Source organism: Drosophila melanogaster, chromosome 2R, assembly GCF_000001215.4.
Source record: "Drosophila melanogaster chromosome 2R".
Classification (NCBI taxonomy): Eukaryota; Metazoa; Arthropoda; class Insecta; order Diptera; family Drosophilidae; genus Drosophila; species Drosophila melanogaster.
This window is the reverse complement of record NT_033778.4, coordinates 15,322,350-15,340,471: the sequence shown is the minus strand read 5'-3', so window position 1 is coordinate 15,340,471 and position 18,122 is coordinate 15,322,350. Positions and strand designations below refer to the sequence as shown.

General features: G+C 41.4%; 4 protein-coding genes and 1 long non-coding RNA gene across 10 annotated transcripts, besides 1 other annotated feature; 3 read left to right on the top strand and 2 right to left on the bottom strand.

Moving 5' to 3' along the window:
• Nucleotides 1-1,087: 1,087 nt before the first annotated feature.
• Hr51 (Hormone receptor 51) lies at nucleotides 1,088-9,147 on the bottom strand. Its single transcript, NM_137188.3, has 10 exons — nucleotides 8,826-9,147; nucleotides 6,505-6,895; nucleotides 4,285-4,388; nucleotides 3,010-3,124; nucleotides 2,665-2,720; nucleotides 2,262-2,579; nucleotides 1,865-2,073; nucleotides 1,625-1,786; nucleotides 1,397-1,561; nucleotides 1,088-1,334 (listed from the first exon to the last, which is right to left on the bottom strand). Exons 1-10 carry the CDS (start codon nucleotides 8,869-8,871, stop codon nucleotides 1,152-1,154), a joined length of 1,749 nt encoding a protein of 582 aa, NP_611032.2. The 5' UTR covers nucleotides 8,872-9,147; the 3' UTR covers nucleotides 1,088-1,151.
• Nucleotides 9,148-9,276: 129 nt separating this feature from the next.
• On the top strand, nucleotides 9,277-10,077 carry lncRNA:CR44371 (long non-coding RNA:CR44371). The gene has a single exon (NR_124561.1). It is a non-coding gene; the product is annotated as a long non-coding RNA:CR44371 (long non-coding RNA).
• Nucleotides 10,078-12,200: 2,123 nt separating this feature from the next.
• Nucleotides 12,201-13,329, top strand: CG8160 (uncharacterized protein). The gene is made up of 2 exons (NM_137187.3): nucleotides 12,201-12,239; nucleotides 12,297-13,329. Exons 1-2 carry the CDS (start codon nucleotides 12,228-12,230, stop codon nucleotides 12,921-12,923), a joined length of 639 nt encoding a protein of 212 aa, NP_611031.3. The 5' UTR covers nucleotides 12,201-12,227; the 3' UTR covers nucleotides 12,924-13,329.
• A 756-nt stretch (nucleotides 13,330-14,085) lies between these two features.
• CG8157 (uncharacterized protein) lies at nucleotides 14,086-14,969 on the top strand. 2 transcript variants are annotated; one of them, NM_001299520.1, is made up of 2 exons: nucleotides 14,086-14,121; nucleotides 14,182-14,969. In NM_001299520.1, the coding sequence occupies exons 1-2, from the start codon at nucleotides 14,110-14,112 to the stop codon at nucleotides 14,509-14,511; spliced, it is 342 nt and encodes a 113-aa protein (NP_001286449.1). In that variant the 5' UTR covers nucleotides 14,086-14,109; the 3' UTR covers nucleotides 14,512-14,969. The 2 variants fall into 2 exon arrangements, with proteins under 2 accessions (NP_001286449.1, NP_611030.1); NM_137186.3 differs by having other exon boundaries at nucleotides 14,182-14,572.
• Nucleotides 14,714-14,775: a mobile genetic element.
• Nucleotides 14,970-14,981: 12 nt separating the features above from the next.
• Nucleotides 14,982-17,971, bottom strand: Arf6 (ADP ribosylation factor 6). Of its 5 annotated transcripts, none has more exons than NM_166090.2 (5): nucleotides 17,760-17,971; nucleotides 17,331-17,348; nucleotides 16,907-17,023; nucleotides 16,325-16,627; nucleotides 14,982-16,270 (listed from the first exon to the last, which is right to left on the bottom strand). In NM_166090.2, the coding sequence occupies exons 3-5, from the start codon at nucleotides 16,986-16,988 to the stop codon at nucleotides 16,128-16,130; spliced, it is 528 nt and encodes a 175-aa protein (NP_725454.1). In that variant the 5' UTR covers nucleotides 16,989-17,023; nucleotides 17,331-17,348; nucleotides 17,760-17,971; the 3' UTR covers nucleotides 14,982-16,127. The 5 variants fall into 5 exon arrangements, with proteins under 5 accessions (NP_725454.1, NP_725453.1, NP_725455.1 ...); NM_166089.2 differs by having other exon boundaries at nucleotides 15,580-16,270; nucleotides 17,731-17,971; NM_166091.2 differs by lacking the exon at nucleotides 17,760-17,971 and adding an exon at nucleotides 17,442-17,669 and having other exon boundaries at nucleotides 15,580-16,270.
• Between the last annotated feature and the right edge of the window lie 151 nt (nucleotides 17,972-18,122).

The window sequence follows — 18,122 nt, the reverse complement described above, 5'->3', positions numbered from 1 at the left end:
GCTCCCGCAGATTACTCCCGTTGCCCAGTGTGACCAGCTGACCCCAAGGGCTCCAATCAGGGTTGAAGGTTTTCCGGGAGCTGCTTTGAATCCTTTGGCGGCATCATGCGCAGATAAGAAAGGAAGTCTTGTATATATGCACCTATAGTTACTAAGTTTTTTTTAATTGTATGTGAACCAGAATTAAAAATTGAAATAGTTGCTTACAATTCTATTCTGATAAACTAGACTCTGCATTAAAATCATCTAGAAAAGTCCTGCCCTCTGTTATTAATACCTAAATATCAACAATCTACTCCTTGGTTTTCGCCAACAAGAAGAGATACGGTTCCCGTATCTTTTCACTTCGTAACTAGCAACACTTTTGAACTCGTACTTTAATTTTGAAAAATTTGATTCGCTGTACGTAATCCGTAAATAACCTAGCTTTTCCTATTTAATTTAACCCAAATATGAGTTTAATTAAATGTTCCAAATGTAATTGATGTAAATGTATCAGAAATTGTTAAAGAAATTGTGCTTAGAATCACAATTCTAATCACTTAAAAGCCTCTGTATGCATTTTCTGTGGTGGCTTGTTAGCTAAACAAAAGTTTATTATTGGCGCCAATTTCAAAAAGTCTCCAGTGTGCCCAATAAACACACAATTTTACATCTTACATTCATGCTCATTTCTACACGCCTCTTTTATTTTACACAGCCTAGCGGCAAAAATAGGAACTATAAACGTGCTGCCAGATCGAAAGAAAATTAACTTTAGTTTTGTGCGACATCTGGTGTTAAGATTCTAAAAGGCTCACAACGGCTTCTATGGGACGGTAGCGAAACCAGCTTGGTTGTATAGAAATATACATTTTACAACACAGCACCGTGTATGTTATTGAACACTAAAACTTTTGGCGCTAACTCATTAAAAAATTCAAATTCATACGTTAATTCATGGCGTCTTGTTCTTTGTACAGATAAAAAAAGTACACATAATTTTCGATCAAATTTTTTTTTTTTTTTAACTTTGTTTTCTATAGCATTTTTATATGAAATTATATGCAACTAGTGGTGAAAAACTGGAAAAATCAAAAGTCACGCCATCTAACATTCAAGACACAAAAACATATTTATTTAAATTTGTTGTAACTTAAAGCTCGAGTTAACTAGTTCTTATACATGTCACAGAGCACCTTTTCCATGGGCGTGTTCCCAATAGTGCGCTGAAAATAGATGGACTCAATCTTGTGGGAGCTGATCATGCGCAGCAACGGCAGCATGAGAAGGAGTCGTCCGAATCTGGCTATCTGGGCGGTGAACTGCGTCTTTGTGTGCTGCGACAGCATCACCTGTTCGTTAAGTAAAATTTCAATGAAGCTTTTATTGCTTTTGAAAAGTGCAGTATATTTACGTGCGCCTGATCCTGAAGATTCTCTATCTGCGCCGGATCTTTAAGTCCGCGCGTTTCCGGCCGGAAGAGAACTATCGCCTTGAGGCACGCGAATTCAGCGGGGTCCACCAGCACCGCCTTGTATTTGCAGAAGATCTCGTGGAGCGTTCGCACATCCGCCGCCAGCTAGCAGAAATTTGTGGTCATATATATAATATACATATTAGACGGAGTCCTGTGTAGACTTACCTCCTCCTTTGTTATGCAAGTGTCGCCATTGGCATTGTTCTCTAGATTATTGCAGTGCTCCGCCACCGAGAAGAGGGCGCAGCCGGTGGGATCCAGGGGAATGCACCATTGGATTGCGTTCAGCAGGAACAGCTCCGACCAGGACTCCTCCAGCAAAATTACCTGCACACAGGGGATATTTCGTTATGTTTTGAGTAAATGACCCTGGCTGCTATTGATCGGTTTTTATATTAATCTCACCTGATCCCGAAAGGAAAGTCTTGCAAAGCTGGGCAGGTTCTTGGCCCACTTGACGGCCATGAAGAGCAGCCGGGCACTTGTCTCGTAAACTGTTTCGTGTTGATGGGTGTACAGATTGGGCGACATGAACTGCGGCATAATGAAACTCGAATCCGATCTGCTGACTGCATGCGGCTCCTCGTTGTCGTTGGTTACATCTATGGAGTCGTCTGTCAAAAAAATGGGATAAATACATACGATGTTTAAATATGTTTATATAATAGATTAATATTTTATATGTATAAGATATTGACTCCGTTTTAAACAGAATAAATAAGCATATATATTTCTAAACTGATATTTTATATCTTCTATCAAAATTGATTTTATTTATTTGTATAATTATAAATATACCCACCATCATTGTCATTTTCCATGGTGGGACTGGAAGAGCTGACGGAGGAGACACTGCCGCCGGCGATGTTTATCTCCTTGGCGTTTTCCGGCGCCGGTGAGCTCGGGTCGATGGAGTGGTTGCTGCTCGAGTTGGTCGAGTGGGAGACATTGCCACTGGTGGCCATCTCCATGCCGTAGGCCTTTTCCTTGGGCGAGTGGTGCACGCCGGCTGCGTTGAACATGGGAAAGCTGCCGGCGCCCATGTGGTTCGCAGCCAATTGCATTGAGGAGGTGAGGTGGTTGTGGTGCAGCAATCGTCCCGTCGGCAAACTGCCCAGTGCTGCTCGGGGATCAAACAGAAATCAAGGTGGACCATAAGTAACATACGTTCCCAACTATCAGCCTGGGGGGCAGCAACTACTCACAGGGCGGCGGCAGGAGTCCGGAGCCGTAGCAGGGCGGAGACAGTAGCACGGGTGGTCTGCAAATTGGAGTTGCCCGCAGATTTCGGGCGGTTAGATGGACTTATGCAAATGACAGGCCAAGCACAACAACTGCACTCGAAAAAATTGCATGCAACTTTTTTTTTTTAAAGAGATACCAATAAAATCTTAAAGTGGTCGACATTTCTTTATTCTTTCGTTGGACAAAAAGTTTGGTATTAGAAAAGAACATAGCACAAGTACTAATAGTAGTCTTCAAGCCTTGGCTTATCTTCCAGTTTATGTTTTTCATAATTTTTCCGAGTGCAGCGGTAGAGATAGACTTACCCGAAAACCCCGACGGCCACGGCGGCCTCTCGCAGCGCCCGTCCGTGCTCCATCTCCCGCAGAGTCTCCGGCCGTATAGTGGCCGTGTTGCGGGGCTGTCGCTCATTTTGCACGGCTGTAATTGGAAAACAAATGCAACTAGCATGAGCACTCGGCATCTAGTTGTTTAGGAATTGGGAGTGGGACTGGAAGTGGAAGTGGGAGTGGGACTGGGAGGTGTCCGTAATGAGGAAATGTCACACTGACAAAATCGCTCCGAGCACTCGTTTGAGCACAGGTATCGCAGGATGGCAGGACGAAAAGCGGCCGCGTGTGCCCGGCCTTTCCTCATCAGCATACGGAATGGTATGGAATCTCCGGCTGGGGAACAAGGCCATCCATCCATTGATGGCAAATTGGTTTTGTGGTCACGTGCCGCTCACGCCCACAAATTGTTTCGCTATTTGTTTATGCAATTTCACCGCACAATGAGGCCGGGCCACAAAAGCTACTTCGCCGCTAATGGCGTATCCGCAAACTGTGGCTATTTTCCATACGGCTCGCATAATTTACGGCTAAATTAAAGGATCCACAATAGAGTCGGGAAAGTGTGTGAACCGCCCCAAGGGAGGAAGACTATATTTATCAAATGGCAAACTTACGAGACTAGAATGCAAAGTGAAAGGTGTGAAAGTTTCTCGCCGATTATGTTTATCTTTATAATGTCATGTTCGATTAAGTAGATATAAATATATATAATAATATTAACAGATTAGTGGCAGTAGTTGAATGGATATATTAGAATGGTATGAAAAGAACAACTTCCTTATAAATACCCAGTGACTCGTTAAGTACAACCAGGTAAGTACAATTGGCTTATATTGATTTTATAAGCCTGAATCTGACTGACGACTGCCGATTGTCTATTTGCTTTCCAGACATCGAAACAATGAAGAAAACTTTCAGTCAAAATGAACAATTGGTGTTCAGTGGAGTGGCAGCGGCAAAGCTGCATAAAATCTGTCAAAGACAACACGAGCAGCAGGTAGCAAATCAATTGGGTGAGCAATATGTAAATAAGGAGCACCCGCAACCCGAAGTGAGCCACCCTAAAATGAGGATGCTCCTGGCATGGGTTTACCGACGTGGGAAAGGGTTAAAGGGCGCACTGATCGGGGCCACGTGTTCCCGGGGCTTTTAAGGTCCTGTTAAAGACCAATTAAACGTGCTTCAGTTCATTAGAGCGAGCTGAGTTGTGATGCGAAGCGATATGATAAAGCAGTTGGTAATACGCACCGTCCTTGTTCATTCCCATTTGAAGGCACTTCTTGAGCCTGCAGGCCTGGCATTGATTCCGATGAGCTTTGTCCACCACACAGCGTCCCGTTCCCGCCTGGCAGCTGAAATGGTAAACAGAATCGATTAAAATAGTGCCAGGACATAATCAGGTTATCCTGATGAGCAGCTAACAAGATTTCTAGTGTCAAAAATTGCAACATTTGTTGATTTCAATGGCGAACACAAAACCTCAGACTCAGGCCAACCGAGCGGAAATCCAGCCACAAAAGCACTTCTGTATCTGCTAGATACAGGACCTGTTCCTCTCTTCCGTTTCATCGACCTCTCGCCCTTTGTTCTGTCCTGGTGGAACTTTAATCAAATCAGGGCTGAGTGCCATCCCTCCCACTCGAAATCCATCGAAATCCATGCAACCATTTTTAGCCCAGTCATCGCCTGCCCTTTTGCACACTAAGCCTGCGCCAAAATTCAAAGATGGCCAACGCTCCTAGAAATCTCTAGCCGTCCATTTCGTTTCCATTTTATGTGCTTCGTGGCGCCTTGGTAGGAAATCACTTAGCGAAATGTATCCTTGAGATACAGCCCTTGTCTACGTGTGTATATAAAATTGAGGTATTTTGTGTATGCAAATGTTAAATTTTCGTAAACAAATCAAGTAGATTGGATATGTGTGAATGGGCAGCTCATTCCTTTGGCATTCCAAGTTTTGTGTCTCTATAAAAATAATCACATAATATTGCCATTGCCCCAACCATCAAACATCCAGGAATAGACCATGAACGCATTTGTGTATACTAAAACTGGAAAATAAAGGACAGACTTTGGCTTTCATATTCTCTACAAATGATATACTTTTAAGTTAAATTGTCACATAAAATACATTTTTAAAGTAAATGAAAAATATAAGGGCATTTTTTCTTAGCCAATGAACAACAAATGAATAAAATCCATAAATTCCGTAGGCTATTCCTACAACCATAACAAATCGAATATATTTCTAGCATGTCCTTGGAAAATTCCTTTGACCACATTCGAAAGTTCTGATTGGAAGCAATTGATTATAATTGAAAACGGCTTAATGGGGCCACCGGAGACAAGGATATAAAAAGGACCAAGGGCCAGATTGACTCTGTCGCCCATCGGGAAACAAGTCACGTCGGTGAAAATATACACTAGACCTGTTATCCCTTTTCCATGTCTGGAGTGTATCCCTCGTTCACTCATTCCCGTGCAGGGGGAGAATGTTGCTCTATTTCATCCCGTAGAGCCGCACAGAACCGCCCCCATTTTTTGACTTTGTTGCGATTCGGCTTAGTCGATGGACGAAGATGTCGGGAGGGCGGATGGATGCGGGTGCTGGGCCACATTTGGCCAAGTGTTTTGCGCTTAAGCCCTCCATATCAATCTCATGGGACCAGGACACGGATATAGAGATTTCGACATTTGTGATTTACCGAGCCCGCTGGAAAGCCGCAGAGCAAAGCATGCATTACTGTATCATAACTTTATGTTTTTGCTGGCATTGATTCCGTCGTTTTGGATTATGGGATTTTTCTCTCTGATTTAATGATAATTGAAAACGCTCGACAAACTTTGATTCGCGCTTTTGCTTCTCTTCTCTTCTTTTTTTTTTTTTTTGTCAGATTTTGGAAAATTCCCACGTCAAAAGAAAAAGTTTTAAACGAATTCACTTTAAATTCAATTACATTTTAAGCTGCAATCCAGAGAGAGGGGAGCGAAAGTAAAGTGGCATTCGCACATGATGCCATTCTGGGCACAAAGTCAACGCGAGGGCAAATATGCGCATTCAAAAGTTGACGCTCAAATCCCAAAGATTTGAATAATTGTAATGAATTTGCCGGAGCTCCGTAATCCGCCAGACGAGCCTCCGGGCACAGCGGCCCACACCCATCCCGGCACCACCCACTTTTGGGCAAATGTTGCAACATTTAATGGAAATGAAATGGTAATGACTGGATTTGGGAGCATAGTTAGGGCTACACTGAAATAAAACTGGCACCACACATTTAAAATTCACAAAATGGGAGTGTTTGCAGGGGAGTATCAATATATGTATTAATGGTTTAAATTACTCTTTATGCCTATATGGCATAATTACTTTACTCTCTATATGACGTGTTAAGGAAGTCCTTTTTGTTATTTATAGTTTTTATTTCTAATTTGAGGTCCGCAAAATATCTTTCTGTGTGCACTCACCGATAAATGAGTTTCCGCCGCACGCTGCGTTTGAAGAATCCGGAGCAGCCATTGCAGGCTAGGATTCCGTAGTGCTTTCCCGAGCTGGTGTCGCCGCACACCACGCAGATGAGGCCCAGGTTCTGACCCTTAATCCGGGTCATCGATGAACCCTCCGCCGCCGACGAGTGGTTCATGGAGTTGGCTGCCGCTTGGGCTGCCGCCGCCGCAGCAGCTGCAGCGGCACTGTGATTCCAGCTCAGCAATCGACCATTGGGCACGTTTGGGGCGGCGGGATGAGGGGGCGGTGGCTGTGTGGGCGGGGCCACGCCCGTTGATGTAGGTGGAGGCGCCTGTCCGTGCATCGGCGCCGGCGGCGGAGTGTAGCAATGCCGCTGCGGACTGTGGAGTTCTAAAGTTATGAAGCAGATTAGTGAATGGTATCTAAGAGAATCGAAATTGTATCTTTTTGTTATCTGGGAAGTTACTACGGCTTTATTAAGATCATACAGTTGGGTTTATTAGCTCGTATATAGATCTTAAAATCAACGAATTGTGCAAGTGGTTAAAGCTTAGTTGGCGTTTAAATATTAATAAATATTCAAAATTGTTTATAAAACGGGAAAAATAGTATACATAATGTTTAGCTAATACTAGCAGAATGTAGAAATGTAATGTATAATTCTATACAATTTCCGCACTGTAGCTTAACATTTTTAAACTTAACGCGTAATGATTGTCCTTTAGCTATTCTTTTCATCGGCATATTAAATGATTAATCTCGTTCCAGCATAAGACATTTAAAATTTTCGACCAGACTTAAGACCAGTTTTCCCGGTGGTAATGGGTGGTGCAATAAAAAATCACTTATGCAGTTCATATAAATTAAATCCCAATTTGTCAGTTGTACCGGATTGCGGATGCAAAGGACCTGCCGATCTTATCCCTGCGTGGCGACATTGACGCCCTGTAATCCGCAAATATATTTACACATTCAATTAGGGTGCCATTAAGCCAAACGGCTCTCGACCAGAGCGTGCCGAGCAATCTGTGCGCCAAATTTGCCTCGGGGGACGATTGTTTTGCCATCACACCCTAATTTGATTGTAGTTTCCTTACTGATTTTTTGATGCACTTAACCCTCGACGTTCCAAGGACGAGGCTGAGGACACATTTGTAACACTCGCCACTTGGCTGTGCGCTCGACCATTTGGGTTCGTGGTTCTGGTTTGCGTTTGGGTTTGGGTTTTGCTCCTGCTTGGCATTGGAATGGAAAGACAAAGTCAGGCGGCCATTCAGCCGGGACCAACTGGCAGGACTGCGGTCCAAAGCCGGAGGATTAGCGTCATATGCTTGCATTTTCCGGGGCACCGGGGCATCTTTGTTAATTTTATGGGCTCGTTGAAATTCACTTTGGCGCACACAAAAGTGTTAAGGGCGCCGGGATGGCTGTGTTATGAATTTCTGACATTTTTGGCGGCCTGACTCGGAGTCTAATTCAATTTGGTGATTATCGCAAATTGAATTTGCCTGGCCATTCGTGCATGCCATCAGCAAGTTGGGCATCGATTTGATTTGAGTGTCTCCGCAGACAACTGGTTCCTGCAAATTGGTAATTAAAATTGCCAATGTGATTTCCGAGCAGAGCGATCAGAATCCGCTTGTTTCTTTTCATGTTTTAGTCTGGGCATTTTACAATTGATCCAGTCATTTCAACATATAAAAAGTTATACTTCTTAACATTATATTTAAATTGGTCACACAGCTATAAAATAGATTTTCTATTCAAATCGCTAAACTTATAATTGACGTATAAGAATTCGCTTAAAAAAGGAGTCATATCTGAATATCATAAAATGAATTGTTAAAGTTTTTTTTTTGCTAGGAACTCAATCCTTAAAATGTGTGTTAGTTTTCGATATAACATTATTATTTCGGCACTAATTACAACTCACATTTGAAACAATTTTTTCCGTCGGGTAATTAGAATGAAAAAGCTTAAATTTAATTTATATTACGATGCCAGTCGTTTTTTGTAATCTTTGCTTTCACATCCTTTCCGTTTTTTTCTTTAACATATCACTTTTTTTATTTTCCTATCTTATCCGTCCTAATTAATCGTGGGTGTAAGAAACGTAATTATATTTCACGCACAATTTCCCAACAAACGTGATATTGTCCTTTTTAAAATTTGTTGGTAAAGGAATTTTTAGCCACCATTAGGGCCATCTTGTATATTTATTTTTTTATGTATTTAAGTAAGGAAACCACACCTTTGTGTTTACAGCTTAATAAATATATTTCATCACCATACTCATGTTTTTATTAACACACTAATTTACCTTGAGAAGATGGTCGTGTTTCGGAGGAATTTTCTTCCTTATTCATTTTGTTGAGCTTTGGCGGACTGCGATTAAAGATCACACCTCGTTGAAAAGTTTATTAACAATTGACACTATTTGTAAGAATTTCTAAAACACCACTTTTAAATGGCACTTTTCGGGTTCATCGCAGTAGGCTCCATATTAATTTGCAATCGTGGAGAGGCGACGGCAAGTGGACGGTCCTCTGATTCCCGCTGATGAAACCGAACCAATCCGATCCGACGGCGCTGCGAGTGTGCCGCGATGATGATGTTAACGTCTCGATGTACGATTTCAGATTCCGGATTTCAGATTTATCATAAAAGCGTGACAGGAGCTAAACACTGATGTGTCCACTCCAGCAGTCGGCCAACCAGCCAACGGGCCAACCCCGGACTAGGGGGAAAAAACCATATCGCAGGATATAATCCGCGGTCGCTGAGTGGGCAGAGAAGTCCTTGCCGCGCGCGTGTGTGTGTGAGGACAAAAAGCACGGCATACACTGCACACACACACACATAGGAGCAGGAAGAGCAGAGAGCATCGAGCAGCGAGCAAGGAGCAGCGAGCGAAGGATAACCGCACACCACCCACCCACCAACGGAGACTTTTAGTGGCAACTCTGGTGGCGCATTTGCTTGTTGGCTTGCTTTGATTCGTTCCTTCTTGATGCTGCGGCAGGAGCTTGTCCTCGCTGTTAGTGTTAGTGTGTTGGTGTGCGGCCCTGCGAGTGTGGGTAAGCCAAGCCGCAATCGCAATCTCCAATAAACACCCGGCTCTGCGCTCTCTGCGCACACACACAAGCACACATACCAAGGCACTCGAAAGAGCAGAGAACGCCCGGTCGCCATCATGACTCAAAAAAGCTGAGCGACGGCGGGGAGCGGAAACGGAAGTGGGCGGGAGAGCGGAAGTGGAGCAGAGCAATGGTGGCGCCCCACCAATACAACCATGAAACGAATGACGCAGCTGCGCGGCTGGCGCTCGTATAATCGTCTTGGGTTTTGACATTTTGTTTTTGTTTTATAATACCCTTTGTGATGTCGGCGCTTTCGAGCTTGCGTCGTCCTGCCCCTCGATCCTTTCGCTAACAGTTTGGCCCCCCTCTTGACCCTCTGCCAACGACGTCACTCTTGGCCTCGTATTCTAACCGCCCCCTAAAAGCCCCAACTTCCACCCAGAAATTGCCGCCACCCAGTAAACTGTAATTGAATTGAAGAAGAAAATGTTTCTGCTGGTGTCTGTGGGTGTACTTGGATCTAAATCAAGAATATTTAAGTGCACATATAACCAAAAGAGTTTTAAATTATATATATATTATAATATACATATATTATCCTAATATTATAATTTGTTTGTTTTTAAATATTTTTCTAATTTGATGGGTGATTTTATTTAACTTTAATATCACAATCATGTTTCATTTACCTTCCTGATTTTATTGCAACAATTATATATTTATATATTTAGATATAGATATTTAGATTATTATTTGTACAAGAAATTAAAGTAAGAACCAAGGCTTGTATTAAATTAAGTTTTAACGAATTTTAAGAAGCCTCATAGAACCAGTCATTCAAGTTTGTGAACTGTTCGAGAAAATATGCTGAAGACAGAATATATATGCTCAGAAGTGGGTTTTTATATTTTAAAAAGTATAACCTTAAAATATTTATAATGTCAAACTTAATGTAATGTGTAAAGATGTTCTATCTAATGGTCTACGTAGTCTTATTTATGCATACACATTTTTATTTACTCTCTATACATTATAATTTTATGGATAAGAGAGCCAGAGCTAGAGGTGGTCCCGGGTCCACTAATCCAATAATCGATAAATGCTGCTCGCAGGACCAAAACGGGCGGCATGGGGGCTCCGTTGTGCTCCCCGATTTTGTTGTGGGGCTTTTGCCATGCTTAATGCGCCGACATTAACTTTGTAACAAATGAGATGTCGGAATACAACAGTCAGGATCCTGGCAAGCCACAGCCCCTCCCCGCAGCTCCCTCCCTTGCTCCTTTCACCGCTCCTTTCTGCAATCTCGCTCTCTTCGCGGGGGAGAAAGCTAGAGAGCAGCTGCGGCTGGCAGAAGTTTATGCTCGGGACAAAAGTGAACAAATGCAAAAGTCAAAGCGCTTTGCCAGCATGGCCACGCCCACCACGTCGAGGGAGGAGCGAACGAGAGCGAGATAGAAATACAGAGAGACAGAGCGACGTTATCCTGTAACAGACGTGCACGCAGGATGCCCGTCGGTGTGAGCGAGAGCAATGACATCGTGCGAGCAGGACGAGCAGAGACGACGGGGTTGGTTCTTGACATTTGAACGGCGACATTTCGCATCGCCAGGATACATACACGAATACTCGTACACTCACCCACACCGACAAATCTCTGCGAGTGCCACCCACTGGAGAGGGCGGTGGGTGGCAAGCCCTATCAAGTGCAGTGCACTTTATTTAATCAATCAAAATTCATGGACTGCCTCTTTTATTCAACATTCAGACACTTTGTATCTTTGATTTACGTTCCGGTAAAGCGGGATTACAAGGAATTGTATTTGTTAGTTACTATTGTATCTTTAAAACGTAAACGTTTATCTAACATTCTTAGTAACATAGTTAGTTTCATAAAATGAAATAAATATAATAAAATAAATAATAAAAAGTGTACACGAAAGTAAACATGTGCTGCTTATCGGCCAAAATGTAATCTCAAGTTTTTGTTCTATTTTGTTCTATCAAACCAAACACATATATACAAACTGTTTGAGATTACAAATTCACAAATAATTTATTTCTAGCTTATCTATAAATGGTTCTAAGCAAAATATATTGAAATGTATTCAAAAATTTATCACAAATTTAAAGCGTTGAATCGAGGCCATTAATAAAGTAACATTTTTAGCGACAATGAAATTTATACATTTTTTATTGCCCTTGCCCTTTTTACAAGTTGATTATACCACTTATTTTTAAGGCCAATACACTTGCTTAATCGCAGCATTCCCTGCCGTGTCCAAAATTTTGTTTTATTTTTCTACTAATCATTGACCTCAGCGCCATCAAAATTTGGGATTTTCCACAGGGTAGTCGAAGTTGATTAGGAATGTGTGCTTCTTAAGCGGATGTACCTACAATTTAGATTCTGGAATAGGGGAATGTTGAGATCCGGAAAAGTTATTGCTTAAATATATCAAAAAAGCCTTTCCTTTCAAAAGCAAGATACCCCCCAATCGATATCTACTATGACAATATAAACTGAATTAAAATCAATGACAGTCCATAACAGGTAACTAAATGTCGAAACGCAATGCCCACTAGCTTGGGTATAAAAGAAGACACTCTTTGGCATTGACTACAGTTCGAAAAAAAATATCAAGATGAAATTAATGGTGATTAAGCTAATGGTCAGTGAAGTTTACATAATCCTCAATTTATTTACCCTTTAGGTTGTCCTGTTCGCCCTGATGGGCATTACCTTGGCCAGACCGGGATACGACGGAGCAGCAACCGCCCAGTGGGGTTTGAGATCCGTTCCACAGAGCGGACAAAGTGGATACGGCAGCTCGCCAAGCGGATACGGCGGATCAGCTTCCCAGAGCGGGCAAGGAGGATACGGTGGCGGGCAGGGAGGATACGGTGGCGGGCAAGGAGGATACGGTGGCGGGCAGGGAGGATACGGTGGCGGGCAAGGAGGATACGGTGGCGTTCAGGGTGGATATGGCCAACCCGCTCCATTGACTGAACAGGTGGGATACGGCGGCACTCAGGGTGGATACGGCAGTGCACAGAAAGGATATGGCGCATCCGTGCCCCCAAATGAATTCGCACTTGGACTCTCGGGCCAAGGACGTTTGGGAGGATATGGCAATGCCACTCCTCAGAGTGGAAAGTTGGGATACGGCGGCGGACAGGGAGGCTACCGAAGACCAGCTCCCCAATCGGGCCAGTTATATGCCGCAGGAGAGCTCGGAGCAGGCCCCCAACTTGTACAGGGAGAATTCTCCGGCGGAATTGGTCACGAGAACTGTAACCACGAGCATCACAAGCATCATGGACATCATGGACGTTACTAAAACGGCAACTTTAAGTATAACAAAGTAAATTAAAAAAAAAAAAAAATTAAATCTTGCGAAAAAGTTGACTTAATTCTTAAGGTATAGTTATTGCTCACATTAAACTAGGAATTAAAACACATAGACATCAATATGCCAAAAATACAAGCACCATTACAACTTTCTATTGAACTTCCGCAATAATTATCAATCTTCGATTTCCCGAACTAATCTCAGTACCAGTCGATTAAAGCAACATTAAATAGTTTATTCAATTTGTCAAGTTCTTAAGATTGTGTTTTTAGAAATGACACATCTATTTTATAAACCTCTGCAAGTTATTCGAGAAATGCATTTTAGAAATTCAAAATCGGTCTTTTTTTTAGCAACAGCAATTCTTAAATTATACTACTTTTTTCCCAAATCGAAATATATAACTTTTGTCTATATTTGTATATTGAGTATATTTCCTCTTTGTAAGATTAACATTTTGTTTGTTACATATTAACAAAACAAAGACTTTTTTGACAGATTTTTTGTATATTTTTTTCACAGGGCACTCCAATCAATAATCTGTACTATCCAAATAGACATAGACATATTAAAGTAAATAATACAATTAAAATTTATATATGAATTTTCTCATAGTCTGGTTTTAAACCGTTAATCTGTCTATTAAATTTAATTTTTTTCCAGACATCATATTATTATATTATTTTTTAAATAGGTTCTTTTACATAAAAAGTTCGCACACGTGCCCAAAATGAAAATCAAATAATAACGCAAAAAAACAATACTTTCTGCCTAATTGGTGGTTCCGCTGTCTGTGATTAACAATTCGACTGTTTTGTTTTCATCTAAACAATGACCTCCTGTTTCTGTTATCAACATGTTGAATTTTTTACAGGGTAATCGTATTTTGGTGAGAGTATAAATAAATAGCTTAAGGTTGGCACATTTGTTTATAAATTTTGAAAATAAAAAGTCTTTAAAAATCTCCAGCCTCTGCTATATAAATTAAATACAAATAATCGAAACAATTATTACATTGTAAGTTTACATTTGCTTACATACGTTTGTCAAATCGTAAGTGTACTACGCTTAATAGGTATCTGAAAGTCGAGACATAGTTAAGTCCACGCTTACAGATCGGGTATATAAAGAGGCCACTTTCAGAGCGGATTTCAGTTTAATAATTTAAAGCAAAATGAAACTACTGGTAAGCTAGCTGGGTTATGTGAAAGAAAGTAGAAGGATCTTACGTTCGTCTATTTTATAGATTGTTGTTCTTGCCCTGGTGGCCGCAGTTTTGGCCAGACCTCAATTTGGACCTGGTGGTCAAGGAGGATTTGGTGGTCAACAAGGCGGCTTTGGTGGACAGGGAGGATTCGGTGGAGGTCCTGGATTTGGTGGACAAGGTGGTTTCGGTGGCGGACCCGGAGAATATGGCGGTCAAGGTGGTTTCGGTGGCGGACCGGGAGGATATGGCGGTCAAGGTGGTTTCGGTGGCGGACCGGGAGGATTTGGCGGTCAAGGTGGTTTCGGTGGCGGACAAGGCGGCTTTGGCGAACACCACAGACACCATGGAGGACATCATGGGCGCTTCTAATACCCCAATTTCTTAATCGTCTTAAAATCGTAAACAAAAAATAAATAGTTTTTTCCAACATATACCTGCTGTTTTCGTGAACCAAATATTAAGGAGACCACGGATCCTGGAGATAACTCGCAAACGAAGGAAAGAACAAACACGCATCTTGAGGAGACGCAAAACCAAGGAAATACTACACTCTGGGATTCTGCACACAGAAAAGATTGACTCGGCTATTGATCCTGACTAATAATATATATATTAACAATATATACACTTTATTAAGTCGGAATCGTTTAATTCTACATACAAATTTCATAGGATGTGTCACTTCATGTGAGAATATTAACAAGATTATCTTGGCAATAAGCGCTTCGTCACTTCGTGGATCGCTAGATGACGTTTATTTGGGAACTCGTCATCTTCATCACAACCTTTTCATCTGTAAAACGTGACTCTACTAATTATTATATATTTTTATTATTATAATACAATAATAATACAAAAACATATTTACAGAAAATAACTTTGAAACCTATGATTTGTTTCATAACTTAAAATTTATAATTATAATTCAGCAACAAAAATCTTAGATACTGAGATATTACGGGGTATTATGAATAGGTTGGTTTTGATAAAAACGGTAAAGGTATAAAACAAGACATACACCCACAAAAAATAAATTATATTATTCATGCAAGGATGTACCAAGGAGTTTTTCGGACAATTCGGGGATGATTGCAAAACAAAGGTAAATTATTGAACGCCGTGTTGAACAAATCATGCTCAGGTATACCCAGGCTCATTTACCCTGCAAATTATGGCACTGAATGTGGCATGTTTACCTTTCAAATTGAGCGCACAATACAAACCAAATGCGTTTGACACTGAAGTCAGAATATGCCTTTCTCGCAAATCCAGGGACCTTCTTCGTCTCGAAGGATATCAGATTGAGAAAATTAGCTGTTGGAGTGGGGAAAATAATGAGGGATCATAGACACACATTGAGGAAGGCACAGTTACTATTTCATTATATTTTGAAGACTCAGTTTTAATCTAAATAGCAATCTATAGGTTTGTTCAATTGTTTGTTCGGTGTTTTCTTTTATTTCGTTTGTTGTTGTATATGGGCTTTAATTTGAATATTTATTTACAATTTATTTAAGACTCGTTACACCCTTGCTCAAGTCAAATATAGTAACAGTTGCAATAAACAAGCTTTCAACTTATTGCTTACGTGTCTCATCAATATAATTTACAAGAAAAACTTACTTAAGGCTAATCTCCGTTGATGTTTTGCTTTATGTCTCTGTGCTTCACGCATAATTTACTTTACGGATATTTACCGGCTGCTTATTTTGATGCTTCTTTTATTTTGTAGGTATGTGTATTTTTACTAGTGAGAATATTGGTTGGTTAATTGAGAGTATATATAATTACTATATATATCTGACTTCTATATACCATTTTTAACATTTGTAATTTATGTACGTTCGTTTTTACGAATTGAGTTTTTACTATGCGCTTGCGGTTGGTTTTCTTTGTATAAATAAAATAGAATATTTTCGCTTTTGCTTCGCTTCGAATAATACATGCCATATACATACATATAAGAAAATGCTCGATTACGATTCTCATAACTTATGGTTCGACGTTAACCAAATGAGGCCCTCGGACAGGCCATCGCCGGATGTGGCACATGATGGTTGTACATACCAATTGCGATCTCTTATTCTAGTTAAACCTAGTTTTTCCTGGATTTCATGGGGTTTCATTGCTGCAAGAGAGAACAATAAGCGGATGGAAACAATTGGCTGAGCACTATACTAACCATCAGGCAGATCCTGCTTGTTAGCAAATATCAGTATGATGGCGTCGCGCATCTCCCTATCGTTAATTATCCTATGCAGCTCCGTGCGCGCCTCGTCTATCCGATCCCGATCCGCACAATCCACGACGAAGATCAGACCCTGTGTACCCGTGTAATAGTGTCGCCATAGCGGTCGAATCTTATCCTGCCCACCGACGTCCCACACATTGAACTTGACATTCTTATAGGTGACGGTTTCCACATTAAAGCCCACAGTGGGTATCGTTGTAACAGATTGGCCAAGTTTCAGTTTGTACAGAATCGCTGTGGGTGGACAAAAACAATATTACTTTAGACACGCAAAGGATGTATAAACAAAATAGCTCGAATTCGATTAGTGATAGTACTGGTGTACGTATTGAAAGGTCTTTATATTGTACATTTTTTCAAAGTACAATAAGAATAAAAACAAAACAATAATTGCCTCGCCTCAAGAGTATTTTTTAAATGGGATTGGTTTCCACTTAGGAAACTGATGAAACTAATGGGTACTAATCAGGCCCACAATCGAATTCGAGAACCCTTTATTGTTTATGTGCTTACTTGTTTTTCCAGCCGCGTCCAGTCCGAGCATGAGAATTCGCATTTCCTTGTTGCCGAAAATTTTTGATAGTAACTTTCCCATGGTGCTGATGTGTCATCCATTAAACCTTAGCCAATCTGAAAAACAGTTCGAGTAGAGTTGGCGAGGTCTTCCAAATAAGCATATCGATAAGAATAGCTGGGCGAGATTCAGGGCAGGGTCAGTGAATTTCCAGATAATAGGGCCATTGTAATACAGTTTGCAGTTAACATATCAATTTATGATATAAGAACGCCGTCGCGCGAAGGCGCGTAAGTGATATATGAACATACAAATGTAGCTACATATGTACACATACGGCGGGCACAGGCAATTTGGTGGCCATATAGAGCTTGTACGACGGCGGAAGCTAAGACCATTATTTTGCATAATAATTTCACTTACATTGTCATCAGCTCGTTGCTAAAAAGCGAGAAAAAAGTGGAGAGGCAGAATTTATCAGTGAAGAGCTTGCAGCACACAGTCGCACACACAAACACACGCACACATGCTTACACATAGGAAGTACAATTGGACAGATAAACACACTATAGTGTCTCGCAAATTGAGGCAGAGTTATCTCAATTGCGGGCTTATCGCTGGCTCCACTGAATGGGCGGGTGGATCCGACCGCTCCACCCCCGCCCCCTGAACAGCCACCGCACCCCTCGACGACCCAGTAAAGCCGGCTTGGGAGCAACGATATCGGATGGTTTTCGGATTCTACGGAATTTCGCTCGCTCTCTCGCTGCTGCTTGCCTACGTCACAAACACGCCCGTAACACACATACACATGTATACACACCCAAGTCTCCGACGACCGCCGTTACGCACCGCTTTCCAGCCCAATTCGTTCCACGCCAGCCTGAAATCCGTTAACATGTAGTGCCAAAGTGCGCGGGCCGGGGCATAAAATGCATTTGCTAGCACACGGCGGCCAAAAAACTATAACTAACAACAACAATTTTGCACTAATCTTCTTGTATTTATATACACATACACGAAGCAATGTGCCCGTTAGCGCAGAGCGGAACAAGATCTTCGGGAATTCCAGAAAATACGCTAAAAAATGCAAAGAATGCGGAGGATAAATACCAAAAATACTGAATTTATCAGATGAAAAACGGTGACTGGCGGGGATATCGTGATTTTTTGGCCAATAAGTTATTACTTTTGCAATTCAAAATTGAAAAAGAT

Excerpts from the sequence above, each read along its gene's own strand:
- Hr51 (NM_137188.3), bottom strand. The coding sequence starts at position 8,871 with ATGAATAAGGAAGAAAATTCCTCCGAAACACGACCATCTTCTCAAG. Across the intron at positions 6,896-8,825 it reads AACACGACCATCTTCTCAAG|AACTCCACAGTCCGCAGCGG; the intron begins GTAAATTAGTGT and ends TCATAACTTTAG. Across the intron at positions 2,580-2,664 it reads CGGACTCCTGCCGCCGCCCT|CACTGGGCAGTTTGCCGACG; the intron begins GTGAGTAGTTGC and ends ATCCCCGAGCAG.
- Arf6 (NM_166090.2), bottom strand. The coding sequence starts at position 16,988 with ATGGGAAAGTTACTATCAAAAATTTTCGGCAACAAGGAAATGCGAATT. Across the intron at positions 16,628-16,906 it reads GGACGCGGCTGGAAAAACAA|CGATTCTGTACAAACTGAAA; the intron begins GTAAGCACATAA and ends GTCCACCCACAG. Across the intron at positions 16,271-16,324 it reads CAAGCAGGATCTGCCTGATG|CAATGAAACCCCATGAAATC; the intron begins GTTAGTATAGTG and ends TCTCTCTTGCAG.